Consider the following 16,611-nt stretch of genomic DNA (forward strand, 5'->3'; position numbering starts at 1 on the left):
GAAGAGAGGATGCTGGAGACCAGCGGATCCACAACGGGGAGTCGGGGGCCCCAAGAGGTTAAGCGGCTCACCTGAGCGGCACAACAAGGGGCACCAGCTTCCCAGGGGAGGGCTGGGCTCCCTACCCATCTAAGTGGGGGGGGGGCAGTAGACCTGGGTCTCGCCCCTGCTCTGCCGTGAGATCCGAGGGAAGAACAGTCCTGGAGGCACCCCCGTATCAGACACATGGTGGGAGGAGGGGCTGGCAGGCTGGCACAAAAGAAGCCAACCTGGGAGGAAAAACACCCCGACGTCTCCCACTAGATCCGAGCAGCATGCATGGGCGCTGAAGCTGAGAAAAAGCTTTAAATCCATTATTACGACCTTGCTTAAACCACTGGTGCTTAAACACCCACGAACTCGCCCACCCACCTCTCCAGCCTGCATCTCTACCACTGCCCACAAGGTGACCCTCCACTTGCTTCCTGGCTCAGACCTCAGGCTCGACCGTCACTTCCCAGGCTCACACTTCCCTGACACAGGGCCTGGCACATCAGTTAGTACGTGACGACTCCCGTACAATGAACAGAGTCCATGAATTCACTACAACACTCAGAATGTAACATCTACATGAACCACTAACAGGACGCAGGCAGACCAAAAAAGAAATGTGGGGCAGAAGGAGTTCCCGCTGTGGCTCAGTGGGTTAAGAACCCGACTAGTAACGAGGAGGATGTGGATTCAGTTCCTGACTTTGGTGAGTGGATCGCAGATGTAGCTCGGATCCGGTGTTGCTGAGGCTATGGCGTAGGCTGTCAGCTGCAGCTCCAATTCAACCCTTAACCTGGGAACTTTCATATGTCGTAGGTACAGCAATGGAAAAAAAAAAAAAAAAAAGAATGAAAGAAAGAAACAAATTTGGGGCTGGGAGTGTGCCCATGTAGCACACTCAGGTCCCCAAGACTCAGGTCCCCAAACAAATCCTCCAGGACACAAAAGATCAGCCAAGTAGGTCTACCTCACCCCGAACAGAGCAGATCTGATCTGATCTTTTATTACAAATTAGGTCTGTATCTTAGGTTTTCACTTGTATCATAAAAGACAATGTACATACAGAAAGAGGCATGGATAGATAGACAGGTGCTATGTCTCCTAAATTTCACCAATTAGCCGGTTCCTACTGAGGCCGAAGGCCAAAGGCAGCGACTCCAGTCTCCAGGCACCCTGATAACCTACAGAGCAAGGTGGACAAAATGCTGGCTGCCCAGGCCAAGGGCAAGGAGAGAACTCTGCCAGCGTCTGAAAGGGCAAATGAGGCAAGATCAGAAGAAGGGTTTTTCCTCCATCTGACTGTTTACAACACCGGAGCATAAAATCATCCTCCAGGAAGTACTTTCAGTTGCCTTTGCTTCTGGCCAGTAATTGACTGATCAGCCAAGCTGGCACTGATGTCACACTGAGCCGGTCATGGATGCAAAACAGGAAGGAAGCCAGCAAGCAATCTAGTCGTCCCCTTCCGCGTGCACCCTGCCCAGGCAAACAGTCACTGTCACCTCCAGGCAGCCCAGACGCCCAAGCTGCAGAGGGAGCAGGGCCTGCTCAGTGCCACAAACCTCAGTCAAGGTTCAGTGGCTTCAAGACAAGGGAAAACCCTCAGGGAAAGCTATGCTGCTCTTCCTTAACAGCTTATCCCCCAGAGCCTGAGGGATGCCCACGGAAAGCGCCTCCCCACAGCAGCCTGCTGACGCACTGCTCAAAAGAGCAGCTGGGGAGTTCCCGTCGTGGCGCAGCAGGAATGAATCTGACTGGGATCCATGAGGACACAGGTTCGACCCCTGGCCTCACCCATTGGGTTATGGATCCAGCGTTGCTGTGAGCTGTGGTGTAGGTCACAGACGTGGCTTGGATCTGGCGTTGCTCTGGCTGTGGCGGAGGCCAGAAGCTACAGCTCTGATCTGACCCCTAGCCTGGGAACCATATGCCATGAGTGTGGCCACGCCCCGCCCCCCAAAAAAAGAGCAGCTAGAACAGATTCCCCTCTAGCTCAGGTGTCCACAGCACGGATCATCTAAACCAAGACAAGACAGGGGTGGCTTTCCTTGGGTTTATCCTAGTTGGGATTTGCTTAGGGTTTTGAATCTCCATCTAGGTTTGAGAACGTTTCAGCCATTATTTCTCCAAACATGTCCTCAGCCCCACATGCTCACTCTTCTCCAGGGGCCACGATGAGAGAAACGTGCTGTATTACTAGTTCTGCGAGTCCCTGAGGTTCGGCTCAGTTGCATCAGTCTGGTTTCTCTCCGTGGCCGGGACTGGGTAATTTCTAGTGTTCTATCTTGAGGTTTGCTGGCAATTTCCTCTGTTGTCTCCATTGTCCTGTGGTGCCATCCACCAAGTTCTGATTTATCTATTTTTTGCTATAGTATTTTTCAATTCTAAGGTGTTTGGCTCGTCTTTAAATCTTGTATGCCTGCCTTTTCTCAATCGGGTTGAGAATTCCCTAGTTCCTGGTATGGTGAGTGATTTTTTTGTCGTCTCCTGAACATGTGGGGTAGTATAATACTCGAAACCTTATTTAAATCCTCTCTTTTGTCAGGGCTCCTTTGCCACCCTGGGGGGATAGAGGGTGCCAACTCACTGCAGTCCTTCGTAGGTATATTCCAACCCTTTCAACCCCATGGGGAGGCCAGGCATAGGGGGAAAGGAAGCTCTGAGGAAGGAGGAGGTAAGACGGTCCAAAGAGTCAAAGAAGGGACACCAGGAGCCAACCTCTGAGCTGGGGCATGAAACAGGACCAGGGTCCAAGAGTCAGGTAAGGAAGGTAAGAGAAGTTCCAGGCACAGGAAGCACGTGCCAAGACATAAATGATCAAAGAATAGTAGTCACAGAATCTGGGGTGACTCAAGAGTGGTATGACGGGAGGCATTTGTGGGGTGGGGGGCAAGGGTGGTGAGTAAGCGATACGCCTTTAAAAAGAGACCCGGACCAGCGTGAGGAAGGCCTGGGAGCGCTTACGTGTCTGCGATCTTTGGGCCCTGGGCAGCGGCGATGGCAAGGTGAGGGTGTGGCCTGATTAGAGTCATGCCACATGCCTCAACAGGGGCCGCACCCACGGGATCAATACAGTCCTGGAGCCATGACTAAGGCACCCTAGACGAGAACACGCTTGGGCCAGGGTTCTGGAGCAGATGCCAATGCCCAGCGACACCTCCCCACTAACAGGCTGCGGTCCAGACAATGCCATGCCCAGCTGACAACCTTTCCCCCACTTAACAGGGCTTGCGGGTGGGGTCTGGACACACATGACTGGCGCTGCGTCTGATGCAATGATGCGAAAGAGGAAGGCAGCCAGGGGAGCTGGATCCGTGAAAGCATGACTCGACAAGAAGCAGGCAGAAGAGCGAGCTAGCATCACTCAGCACAAGTGGAGCTGACAAAGCCCCAGAGTTGCTGACCCTCAGAGCTGCAGCCGGTCGGGACGGCCAGGCGGCCTTGTTTCTATCAGCCTCTCTGGGGCCTTGGCCACATGGCCTTACGTCCAAGTGGGGCAAACCCACAGATCCCCTAAGCCCTTGGGAACATACTCTGGGGCATTCTGAGGGTACAGCTTAGTAACATGACTCCGAGTTGGCCCCGGGCAATTTATGGGCACAAGGGACTTCGCAGGAGGTCAGTGAGATAATACAAGAAACTATATAATAGATAATAGAAAAAACTGATCTCCGGCCCCCTATTCCTGGCACAGAGCTCCCCAAACCGTTGAACTCTCCTAAGCGTTACGAGCATAGGCGCATCCTTTGTTTGAATGCAGCTCTGGGTGGGCTTCATGGGGTCTGGTTACCAGAAGGACCAGGCCCCATGAGAAAGCTTGGAGTCTGCAGCCCCTGCCCCCACCCCCTCCTCCAGAGAGGGCAGCCTGGCTGGAAATGGAGGAAAAAACTGACCACACCTACATGAGGACGCCTCCTAAAATCCCAGAAACATGGACTGGGAGAGCTTCCAGGTTGGAGACATCCACGTGCTGGGAGGGTGACCCTAACTCCACGCGGACAGAAGCTCCTGGGCTCAGGACCCTCCTGGCCTATGAACCTCTCCATCTGGCTGTTTACCTGTAGCCTCCATCACAGGCTTAATACGATAAACGTGTTTATCAGTTTGATCTCAGTTATGATAAACCGCCAAACGCGTTTTCCCGAGTTCTGTGAGCTGCTCTAGCAAATGAATCAAACCCGAGGAGGGGGCTGTGGGAACCCCCACTTACGGCCGATTGGACAGGAGCACAGGTGACAACCTAGACTTGCGATTGGCATCTGCAGTGGGGGTAGGCTCAGTCTCCAGGGCTCAGCCTCACCTGTGGGATCTGACTCACAGGTGACAGTGTCTCAGGTGAGGGAGACTGTAGGACACCCAGTTGGTGGCACAGACTTCTTGGGTCAGAAGTGTTGTGCGGGTGGTCACAGTGAGAGAGTAAAGAAGGGACCCAGGAGGAAGGACTGGGCTTTTCTAAGCCAAGTTCATACGGCTCATCCTTCTGATCCCTCCTTTGTCTTCGTTAGCCTTGACGAAATGGGTTACTTACCTTGGCTTACTCGAGCTCTGGGCACGCCTGCTCTGAAGCCAGTTCTGCCTCCAGCGCACCATCAGGAGTACGGGGCGACAGTCTGATGAGAACCCCTGGGGGCCATCGGAGCCCCCCACTGCCTGCCTCTGGCAGAGCACATTACCATTCACCCGGCATATCCAGCTGGCACATCCACACGGAATGCCTGAGGCACAGGTGCGGCCGCCTCCCCTTTACGGAAAAGAACAGGACCCCCCTGCAGCAACCCTGCGCTCAGGCCTGTTAGCAGAGTTACAAATGGGCTCCATGCCGAGCATCAGAGACCACCCGGGACACCAGCAGAGAGGGCCCTGGAATGGGCTGGCCCCCAAACACGTCCCGGGAGAAGCTGCAAAGGGACAGAGAGGTTTACCCTGAAGAGGAGGTTCCGAGGCAGCGGAACCCTTCTCTGGGTTGTCATAGAAGACAGAGGAGCGCAGACGTGGAAACGAGGACAGAGAGCCACACTCTCCAAGAAGAGCCTTCTGACAAAGGCGCTTAGAAAGAGAAGGAGCTGATGAGAGGCGAGCCTCGGCCCCCATCGCTGGAGCTGTGTCCACACAAGGCGGGGGAACCGGGGCTTAAGGGCAGAGTGCCTGCCACCCCAGGCGCCTGGGACACAGACCTGCCAAGCTAATGATGGTTACACCGAAGAGGTTGATTGGTGACAATGACAGAAAGAAAACCCCTAGTTTCTGACCTGAGTTAATACGTCAGCACTGATCCTCAGACCTTCTGTCCCTGAGCCCTTGGAAGTGCACGCTTATATGCACGCGCGCACACACACACACAATTTCCAGTTTACATTAAACAGGAACTATGGAAAGTAAAGGCAGACAATGACACAGGGATACGTGCTCCACGGCACCGCCTAAGGACTCAGGAAAGAGGAAGAGAACCGGGGAGGCTCGGGGCAGACGCTGAAAGGGCAAGGAAAGGGAAGTACGAACTCTTTCGAAATAAGAAACGGGTTCCAAGAACGGTCCGTGCTTCCAAAGGAGCTGGGCTTTTGGCTTTGATGGGGAGCATCTTCAGGGGTCATTAAGGCTCTCAGCCCCCCAAGCCCACCGTCATCCCATCTGCATCACGTCGTTTCCAACTCAGCTCAGTCTGCAGAGACACCAGCGCTGGTCCCTGATGGCAGGTCACTGCTCCTTCTGGCCACAAGAGGGAGGACTGGGGTCTAAACCCTGGCAGAGAAGGCACCTGGACCGGGGACTCACCGCCTCCCACTCCCTTCTCACCCTGGGTATCTTAAATGCCCAGAGGTCAGGTCTGAGGCCGGCTACCCTCAGAGCTGTTTTCTCTCTAGCGGCATCCTGCGTTCCCCTCCCCCATATGTGATATCCACTTGCCTACATACACACATGAAAAGCAGATCAAATGTATTCTATTTCGTAAACCAGTTTTTAGGTTGCCAGAGGATCCTTTATAATGATATTTCCTGCTCATGTGGGACTTTGATGGGCCTCACAGACCACTGATTCGATGTACCATTATTTCATTACTTTCCTACTCTGTGTTTAGTGAAAAAAAAAAAAAAAAAAAAAAAAACAATTTTTTTTTTTCTCTTTCAGCCGCCCCTGCGGTATATGGAAGTTTCCCGGCCAGGGGCTGAATCAGAGCTGCAGCTGCAACCTGTGCCACAGCTGTGACAACGCTGGATTCTTAACCCACTGGGCCAGGCCGGGGATCGAACCAGCGCCTCCACAGAGACAAGCCAGACCACCGAACCCACAGTGCCATAGCGGGAACACCTATTAAGATTTTTTCGGAGTTCCCGTCGTGGCGCAGTGGTTAATGAATCCGACTAGGAACCATGAGGTTTCGGGTTCGGTCCCTGCGCTTGCTCAGTGGGTTAAGGATCCGGTGTTGCCGTGAGCTGTGGTGTAGGTTGCAGACGCGGCTCGGATCCTGCGTTGCTGTGGCTCTGGTGTAGGCTGGTGGCTGCAGCTCCGATTCGACCCCTAGCCTGGGAACCTCCATATGCCGCGGGAGCGGCCCAAGAAATAGCAAAAAGACAAAAAAAAAAAAAAAAAAAAAAAAAAGATTTTTTCATCACTAAAATCTGTATAGGCACCAGGGAGAAGCGATGAGAAAGACCCGGCCTGGTGAGCAGAAATACACGATCTGGTCAAGGAATACAGAAGATCCCACGGTCAAATGTGAGAAATGCTATGAAACCAGTGTCTGGGAAGCACCGCGGGGACAGAGAGAAGGGAGAGGTGAGCAGCTGCCCAGGGAGATGCGGGCACACGCCACACACGGCGATTCTGGCAGAGCTGTTTCCAATCCCTCACTCTGAGTAACAGGTACACGGGTGCCCACATAAGCTGGCACCTGGCCTGGCACTTTTGGGGCACACGTCAATGTCTCCGCTGCTCTATGTGGGAGTTACTATTATCGCCGAATGGTAACACCAGCGCTCGAGTAGGTTTGAGAGGTTTGCCTGAGGTCACACAGCAGTGGAGCTTGAGTTAAAATGTGTGTCTGCTACTAAGCCCCATTCTGATCCCCCCCTAAATAATATTAAGAGAAGCATCCACGGAAAGCTTTTGCTTTAAAAAAAAAAAAAAATCCTTAAGTTCTTGACTCAATTTGAATGTTTATAACTCTTGACGTATGCACTGCTTCCAAAGAAGATAACTTCGGGCAGACCAACCAGGAAGAAAACAGAAGAATAAACTACCGATACAAGGAATGAGAAGGCGGACAGCCCCAGATTCTACACATGCTGGAAGGTAAGTGGGACACGACCAACAACCTCATGTCAACGTTTGGTAACTTAGAGGAACTGGACACATTCCTTAGACCTGAACCATCAGAACTCACTCAGAGGAGCTAAAGAGTTCTCTCAAAGAATTCAAATTAGTGGTTAAAACCTTCACCAAAAGTGAACCCCACGAACAGACAGCTTTGCTGGTGAAAATTTTTTTTTTTTTTTTTTTTTTTTTTTTTGCTTTTTGGTGCCACACTCGCTGCATATGGAGCTTCCCAGGCTAGGGGTCTAATTAGAACTACAGCTGCCAGTCCACGCCAGAGCCACAGCAATGCCAGATTCAAGCCGAGCCTGTGACCTACACCACAGCTCACAGCAAGGCCAGATCCTTAACCCACTGAGCAAGGCCAGGGATCAAACGCGCAACCTCATGGTTCCTAGTCGAATTAGTTTCTGCTGAGCTACAATGAGCACTCCTTTGCTGGTGAAAATTCTATCAAACATTTAAGAGTTCTTGCTGTAGGTGCCAAGGGTTAAGAATCCAACTACAGCAGCCTAGGTAGCTAGGAAGATATGGGTTCAGTCCCTGCCAATGCAGTGAGTTAAAGATCTGGCATTGCTGTAGCTGTGGCAGAGGTCACAGCTGTGGCTCAGAGTCAATCCCTGGCTTGGGAAATTCTTTAGAAGACAGAAGACTTCCCAACTCTTTTATGAGGACTGTATTATCCCGATACCAAAACCAGACAGAGAGAGTACAAAAAAGAACATTACAGACCAACTGCCTTCATGAGCACAGACGCAAAAAATCTTTTTAAAACATCTGCCAATCTGGAGTTCCCGTCATGGCTCAGTGGTTAACCCGACTAGCATCCGTGAGGAGGTGGGTTCGATCCCTGGCCTCGCTCAGTGGGTTAAGGATCTGGTGTTGCCATGAGTCTGTGATGTAGGTTGCAGACACAGCTAAGATCCCACATTGCTGTGGCTGTGGCGTAGGCCAGCGGCTACAGCTCCAATTGGACCCCTAGCCTGGGAACCTCCATATGCCTCAGGTGCCGCCCTAGAAAGACCAAAAAATAATTAAAAATAAAAATAAAATAAAACATTAGCCAATTAAATCAAGCAATATGTAAAAAGGATACTATGTCATGATCAAACAGAGTTGTCTCTAGCAATACTAGGTTAGTTCAATATCCAAACATCGTTGTAATTCGTTACCTCAACAGGCCTTAAAAAAAACCCCATGTGATCAACAGATGGAGAAATAGCATCCGATCATTCATTCATTCATGATGAAAAAACCCAGCACACTAGGAATGACAGGGAGCTTTACTGACCTGATAAAGAGTCACAGATGTTATTTCAATAACAGTATCTACCTCACTGGGTTACTGTGAGGATTAAACAAGCTGAACCTGTAAAGGGTTTAGAGCAGTGCCTAGCACAGGGTATGTGCTATGATAAACGCAGCTGTTAGCACTATAGAAAACTGAAAGATACGAAGTAAAAAATAAAAAGGATAAAGTACCCGCAGCCAAGAAAAAGGAACACAGGGGAATCGCAGACCAAATACTGAATGAGCAGAGCCGGACACAGCAGAGAAGCTTGTATGATTCCATGATTCCATTTATAGTTGAACTTCAGGAAAAGGCAAAAGCAATCTATGGGGACAAGAGCGCAGATGAGGGATGGAAATCCTGTGAAATCAGATTGTTACGATCATTATACAACCACAGATGTGATTAAATTCATTTGAGAAATAAATAAATAAATAAACAAATAAAAAGAAAAAAAAAAGAGCTCGGATCAGTGGTTACCTTTGGGTCAAGGGTCGCGAGTGGGGGAGGAGGCACAAGGGAAGCTTCTGCCGTGCTGGTCAATGCGCAGTATCTTATCTGCAGTGGAAGGTACAGGGGGAGTTTACATAAAAACTCATCAAGGTCCACATTAAAAATAGTGCACTTTACTGAATGTAAGTTCCACTGCAAAATATCCGCAACCTAACAGCGTAGGTACCATGGTCTCAGTGATGTAGAAATATTTATGCGAGTGTATGCGTAAGAGGATAAGTGAAAGGATCCCCAAAATATGATCTCTGGGGTGAGAGTTTCATTTTTTTTCCCCACTTTATTTCTAGTGCACTACTTGCTTCTTTTAAAATAATGGGTGTGCACTATTTACCTAATCAGAAAAATACATGTATTTTTCTTTTTCGGGCCGCTTCTCCGGCATATGGAAGCCCCCAGACTAGGGCTTGAATCAGAGCTGCAGGCGCTAACGTACACCACAGCCACAACCACACTGAGATCTGACCCACATCTGGGACCTATGCCACAGCTCGAGGTAATGCAGGATCCCTAACCCACTGAGCAAGGCCAGGGATCAAACTCACATCCTCATGGAGACTAGTCGGGTTCTTAACGCACTGAGCCACAATAGGAACTCCAGAAAAACATTGTTAAAGCTGTTTTCTTATGGGAAAAAAAAAAAAAAAAAAAGCCCAGACTCTTGGGTCTAGTGACTCTCTTCTCGGACTGTGCCTCCCCCTGAGCTCAGCATTGCAGGTATCAGTCTCACATTGGATGCTTGGGTTTCCCATCCCAAGTCATGGAACGCTATGCAACAGTTACAAAACAGTTACATGGAACCCACGGTGCTCGCAACTGCAAGACTGCCAAAATGCATTAAACCAAAAAGAAAGCTATATTCTCATTACGCAACCCTTAATGAAATAAAAGCAAAAGTATGTATTTCCCTAGAAAAATGATCCAAGAGGATATACACACACAACAGTGATTTCCTGAAGGAAATGTCTACGACTGGGACCTTTGCTTGGTCTGGTCTTTGAAATGAGACGGCTGGTATTCATGTGTTAGTTCTGACACGAGACATGGGGGCTGGACTTCTTGATGAAGAAGGGAGGTGCGAATATGGGAAGGGAGATCGGAGCAAATGCTGTGGGATGGACTGAAACAGGAGCTGTCAGTATACACCACGCTTTCTAACTGTATAAAGACAGACTTAGAAGTGTGTGTGTGCGTGTGTGTGTCTATTTTCTAGTTTTATCTGCTGCAAGGGCCTAGAAGCAATGATACCCCAGAAGCAAGGAGCCATCTAGCACCCAAATCTTGGCTTCTAAACACCCGTTTTCCATCAAAGGGACCCTAACCAGGGCTCCTTGGAGAAACGGCTGACTCATTTCTCCAAGGGCACAAAGAGTAGTGGATGAACCCGGATCACCTTGCTGTGCCCGGGGAGGGAGGGGCTTGACGGATGACAGGGACAGGTCTCAAGGACACAGGCGTCTGTCCACCTGAAGGGTCCCCACTGGGAAATCTGGGACAACTCGAGCATCAAACTAAATACCATCGGCGACAGATTATAACCCATAGGATAAAAGAATAACCTGAGTCGATACTGATATAAATACATAAATGAATACACACGGAGGTGAGGAGGGAAACGTCTTCCCTGGCACAGAGTGCAGCTAACAAATGGAGAGGGAGTGAAGGACTCTGAAAATGACCAACGGGCAACAAGCACGGTAATAACCGATGCTGACGAGAATCAGCAACACGCTAAAACTTGGGGGTGCAGGTGTGATGAGAAACACGCTGATCACATCCAAAAGAGAAGAACTTGGTGGCAGAGAACCTGGCTGACACCATAACCAAGGGCAACAATCAAAGTCCAAGGGAGAGGGCACAGTGACATCACCGGCCACCTGCCACGGTGCTCTCAGGACAAAAACTCCGCTTCCATGATATTTCGGCCAAAAACATATACACTGAACCTCATCATGAGGAAACATCAGACAAATTACGCGGAGGGACATTCTATAAAGGGAGAGCCTGACTTTTTGAAAAATGTCAAGGTCCCGAAGGATGAAGAAAGACGGAGGCGCCCCAGATCCAAGGAAGTTAAAGAGTGTTTACAGCTCAATGCAATCTTGGACTAGAAGCGGGGTTGGGGTGGGGGACTGGGGGGAGATTTTTTCTTTGGCTCTAAAAGACCTTAGTGGCAAATTGGAACATATACATGATCTCTTGCAACCTGATGTGTAAATAAACAAATATACTTTCCTTCCGTATTTTTTTTTTTTTTTGTCTTTTTTCCTTTTCTAGGGCCACTCCCACGGCATATGGAGGTTCCCAGGTTAGGGGTTCAATCGGAGCTGTAGCTACCAGCCTACACCAGAGCCACAGTGACGCGGGATCCGAGCCACGTCTGCAACCTACACCACAGCTCACGGCAACAACGGATCCTTAACCCACTGAGCGAGGTCAGGGACCAAACCCACAACCTCATGGTTCCTAGTCGGATTCGTTAACCACTGCGCCATGACAGGAACTCCTCTTTCCGTATTTTAATCATTTTATTTGGCAAGCCAAATACCCTCAACTACTTTTGAAAAAAGTCACCAAAATATGATTTCTCATTAAACATATAAGATTATAAAAAAAATCTGAATAAGTGCTATGATGTGACAATACAGTATGTCAATGTTAATTTTCTAGTATGGATTATTATAGCATGGCTAAGGAAGAAAATGCCCTTGAACTTTAGAAACACTGAAGTACCTAGGGGTAAATGAGCACCATACGTGCAACTTAGTCGCAATGAGGTCAGGAGAAAACACAATTAAAAGAGAGAAGGGTTCCCATATGGCTCAGTGGGTTACAGCCCGATCAGTATCCACGAGGATGCGGTTTCCATCTCTGGGCTCGCTCAGTGGGTCAAGGATCTGGCATTGCTGTGGCTGTGGTACAGGCTGGCAGATGCAGCTCTGATTTGACCTCTAGCCTGGGAACTTCCATATGCTGCAGGTGTGGCCCTAAAAAGCACACACACAAAGAAGAGAGAGAGAGACAAGTGCTGCGAGGATGTGAATAAAAGAGAAGCCTTATGCACTCGGAGATTGGTGCAGCCACTGTGGAAAACAGCATGGAGGGTACTCAAAAAATCAAAAATAAAACTACCATATGGTCCAGCAATTCCATGTCTGGGTATTTCTCCAGAGGAAAAAAAAACACGAATTTTTAAATACATGCACCCCTATGTTCATCGGAGCATTATTGGCAACAGCCAAGCTACAGAAGCAACCTAAGTGCCCATCCATAGACAAATGAAGAAAGATACGGTGTATGTATAAAAGGGAAAATTACTCAGCCGTAAAATGAAATCTTGCCATTGGCCACAACATGGATGGACCTAGAAGGTATTACACTAAGTGAAATAAGTCAGACAGAGAAAGACAAGTGCTATAAGATTGCACTCATATGTGGAATCTAAAGAAGAAAAAAAAAAAAACAATAGAAACAGACTCACAGATACAGAGAACAAACAGGTGGTTGTGGTGGTTGCCGGAGGGGAGTGGAATAGGGAAATGAATGAAATTAATGAGGGAAATTAAGGGGAACAAACTTCCAGTTACGAAACATCTGAGTCATGGAGGCGAAATGTAAAGCACGGGGACTAGAGCCAACAGTGTAATAACTCTGTACGGTGACCGAGGGTGAGCAGACTTGGCCTGGTGATCATTCTGTGATGCAGGTGCCAAGATGGGCACCTGGAACTAACATAGAGCTGCATGTCAATTATGCTTCAATTTCAAAAAAGGGAGCGGGAGAGAGGAAAGGATAAACATAGTAAAATTTTAATATCTGGGGATCTGTGTAAGGAGTCTTCAAAAATTCTTTGCGCTATTTTTGTAACTTTCCTGTCAATCTGAAACAGTTTGAAAATTAAAAAGTTGTAGTTCCCGTTGTGGCTCTTCCGGTTAAGGATCTGACGCTGTCTCTGTGAGGATGCGAGTTTGTTCCCTGGCCTCGCTCCATGGGTGAAGGATCTGAGGCTGCCAGAAGCTGCAGTGTGGGGTGCAGACGAGGCTTGGATCTGGCGTTGCTGTGGCTGTGGCGTCGGCCGGCGGATGCAGCTCTGATTCGCCCCCTAGCCTGGGAACCTCCATATGCCACAGGTGCAGGCATAAAAAGAATAAAAAATAAATAAATAAATCAATAACTAAAAAGTTAAAAATAAATACATGCTTGCTGGAGAAAATATGCTAAGTTTAAGAACATAACGGAACACCTAGTTGTTTTTGTCCCACCTGTGTTTTACATGTACATTATATAAAACATTTATTTTTAACATTATTGCTTTGAGACTACATATAATTTTGTCCTGCTGTCTTCATTGATTGAGTTGTGAACATTATAAAATCTCAAATGTTCTTCTAGCCTATGAATATAGGAGCAGTTTGCTGGGTATTTCTATTATAAACACCACCATGGTAAACATGAAGACTGATCCCGTTTCAAGAGAAATCTTTGTGCACCTCTGCTTATTTTCTCAAAAATAGAGTTTCTTAATATATCTCAGAAATATTTCCCAATCAAAGGGAGTATTTTAAAGACTCCGGAATGACTGTCAAATTATTTTCCAAAAAGCAATTTATTTTCAATGTTTCTCTGCAGCCTTCTTTCCCTCTGTAAGGCACATTGCTAACCTGGAGAGTAAGCCAGCGAGTCCATAAAGCCCGGGAAGGAAACGGGGCCGGGGCTGGGGGGGTGCGAGACCCCACCTAAATACAAGAATCCATCAGCGCCCAGGAAGGTGAGGACACCTGTGCCCAGAAGGGCGGACGAAGAGAAGAAACTGCAGAGATGGATGTACAGACGGACGGGCCCTTCCAACCACCTGCTCCTCGAGACCTTGAGCCAGACCGTCAAGGCAGGGCAGCGGGCGACTCGGAAAGCAGGCAGCAGGGTCCTGGGAAAGCACATCTCGATACTCATGCACACCATTTGTGCCTGAAAACGCATCACACGTTTAAACTTACACCCTGACATGTACACACACGCGAATCTTGAAATCTCTCTGAGCCTCGGTGTCTTCATCTGTAAACAGGGTTGATGGTACCATCTCACAGGGGCGGTTGCTGACATTATGTGAGACAACAGAGGTGCCCAGTGTGACACCTGCGGAAGGAAAGGTGACAACCACAACTCTGTCTTGCGCCCTGTCTTCTGGGTGTGCTACAACCAGGAGGACACAGGTAAGGGGCAGACACTACAGCTCTGGCCCTCGAAGCCAGTCCAGGTGACTCCCCAAACTCCTGGATCTGGAGAGCCTCCCCAAAAGCTCTGGAGAAATGGGACCTTTGCTGAGAGGAAAGAGAACCCCCAGCGCTGCCCCATCCCCGCAGCCCGCCTCGCGGCTGAGATGCAGTGGAGGGACCACCCCGCCCCCCACAGCAGGAGCACGTGGAGTTTCCACTCATCGTCCCTCAGCCAGGCCCTCGGCCACTCTCGAGGGGCCCACCTCGACTTCTAACAGCGAAGCCTTAATTTAGCTCTGGGACCTGAAGCTGATGCAATGATACAAGTTCTCAGAGTCACAGGCTGACAGGCGGCAGTGGACAAGGCCCCAGAAACTACTGTGATGAGACAGGAGAGTGCCTGGCAGAGGGCAGGCCAGAGAGAGCTCGGAAGGTCTGAAATGACTCGAAAAGGCAGAGCAACGGCCTCTGGGCTTTATGAACACCCAGGTCAGGGAGTTCCCGTCGTGGTGCAGTGGTTAACGAATCCGACTAGGAACCATGAGGTTGAGGGTTCGATCCCTGACCTTGCTCAGCGGGTTAAGGATCTGGCGTTGCTGGGAGCTGTGGTGTAGGTCACAGACACGGCTCAGATGTGGCGTTGCTGTGGCTCTGGTGTAGGCCGGTGGCTACAGCTCCGATTAGACCCCTAGCCGGGGAGCCTCCACATGCCACGGGAGCGGCCCTAGAAAAAGCAAAAAAAAAAAAAAAAAAATTCCACTATGGACAGACCACATTTTACTTATCAGTTCACTAGGTGATGGATATTTAGGTTGTTTCCACTCTCGGGCTATTACGAATGATGCTGCTGCATCCACATACAGTGCTTGTTTGAGTACCTGTTTTCGATTCTCCTGGGGAGCTGCCTAGAAGTGGAACTGCTGGGCCATGACGGTAGTTCTATGCCAAACTGCTCAGCACAGTGAACGCAGCACTTCACATCCCCACCGGCAATGTACGAGGGTCCCAATCTCTCCATAGTCTAACCAACATTCATTATTTGCTGGGTTTGTTTTTGTTTTAAACACCCACCCCAGTGGGTGTGAAGAGAGATCTCGTCGTGCTTTAGGGTGCGTTTCCCACGGACCAGTGACGCTGGGGATCTTTTTCCTGTGCTCGGTGGCCATCTGCATATCTTTGGGAAAATACCTACTCGTGTTCTTCACGCCCTTTTCATTCGTTTTTTTAACTGGGTTGTTTTCCTATTGTTGAGTTACGAGTGTTCTTTATATATTCTAGATAGTTGACCTTTATCAGATAGATAATTGGCAAATACTTTTTCCCATTCTGGGGGTTGTCTTTTTCACTCTCTTGAAAGTGTCCTTTGATGCACAAAAGTTTTTAATTGTGACCGAGTCCATGGCTTAGCTTGGGCTGCGATAACAAGCACCGCAGACTAGGTAGCTTAAACAACAAACATTTATTTTTCACAGTTCTGCCAGCTGGGAAGTCTGAGATCCCCAGCAGGCTGGGGACAGCCTGCTGTCTGGCTTAGAGTAGCTGCCTTCTCATATCCTCACCCGGCAGAGGGCACAGAGGAACTAAGCTCTCGTGTCTCTTCTTATCAGGGTGTTAATCCCATTCACAAGGCTTTCATGATCTAATTACCAACCAAAGGCCCCCCCTTAATACCGTCACACTGGGGGGTTAGGATTTCAACATATGAATTTGAAGGGACTTAAACATTCAGTCCACAACAGTCCAATTGATCTGCTTTTTCTTTTGTTGCCTGTGATTTGGGTGTCCTGTCTAAGAAACCACTGCCAAAGCCAAGGTAATGAAGATTAATCCCTATGGTTTTTTTTCTTCTCAGTTTTATGGTTTTACCTCTTAGGGTTAGTCTTTGATCCACTTTGAGCTGATTTCTGTATATGGTGGGAGGTAAGGGTTCAGCCTCATTTTTTTGCATTTGGATATCCAGTTGTCCCAGCACTATTTTTCCCCTGCCTACCACTCCCCCCCGGACCCGCCCCTTTCTGGCCACACTCACAGCATATGGAAGCTCCCAGGCCAGGGATCAAATCTGAGCCGGAGCTGTGGTCTACGCCACAGCTGCGGCAATGCCAGATCCCCTAACCCAGTGTGCGGGGCCAGAGATCAAACCCGCACCTCTGCGGCAATCCCAGCCACTGCAGTCAGATTCTTAACCCACCCAGCCACTGTGGGAACTCCCGATGCCCTCTTAACAATATTACGTCTTCCAATCCATGAGCGTGA

The 16,611-nt window shown here is 49.1% G+C and overlaps 1 protein-coding gene across 7 annotated transcripts in view; it reads right to left on the reverse strand.

The window, feature by feature from the left end:
* Window positions 1-16,611, reverse strand: part of POR (P450 (cytochrome) oxidoreductase) — a 59,451-nt gene that overhangs the window by 28,597 nt on the left and 14,243 nt on the right. For 2 of the 7 annotated variants that reach the window (XM_021085553.1, XM_021085554.1), the window contains exon 2: window positions 9,113-9,190. Coding sequence is in view for 1 of the 4 variants with exons in the window: in XM_021085552.1 (XP_020941211.1) it covers window positions 14,137-14,219 (83 nt within the window). In the remaining 3 variants the exon portion in view is untranslated. 7 annotated transcript variants of the gene reach the window in all.

This window comes from Sus scrofa, chromosome 3 (assembly GCF_000003025.6).
Source record: "Sus scrofa isolate TJ Tabasco breed Duroc chromosome 3, Sscrofa11.1, whole genome shotgun sequence".
In the NCBI taxonomy this organism is placed as follows: Eukaryota; Metazoa; Chordata; class Mammalia; order Artiodactyla; family Suidae; genus Sus; species Sus scrofa.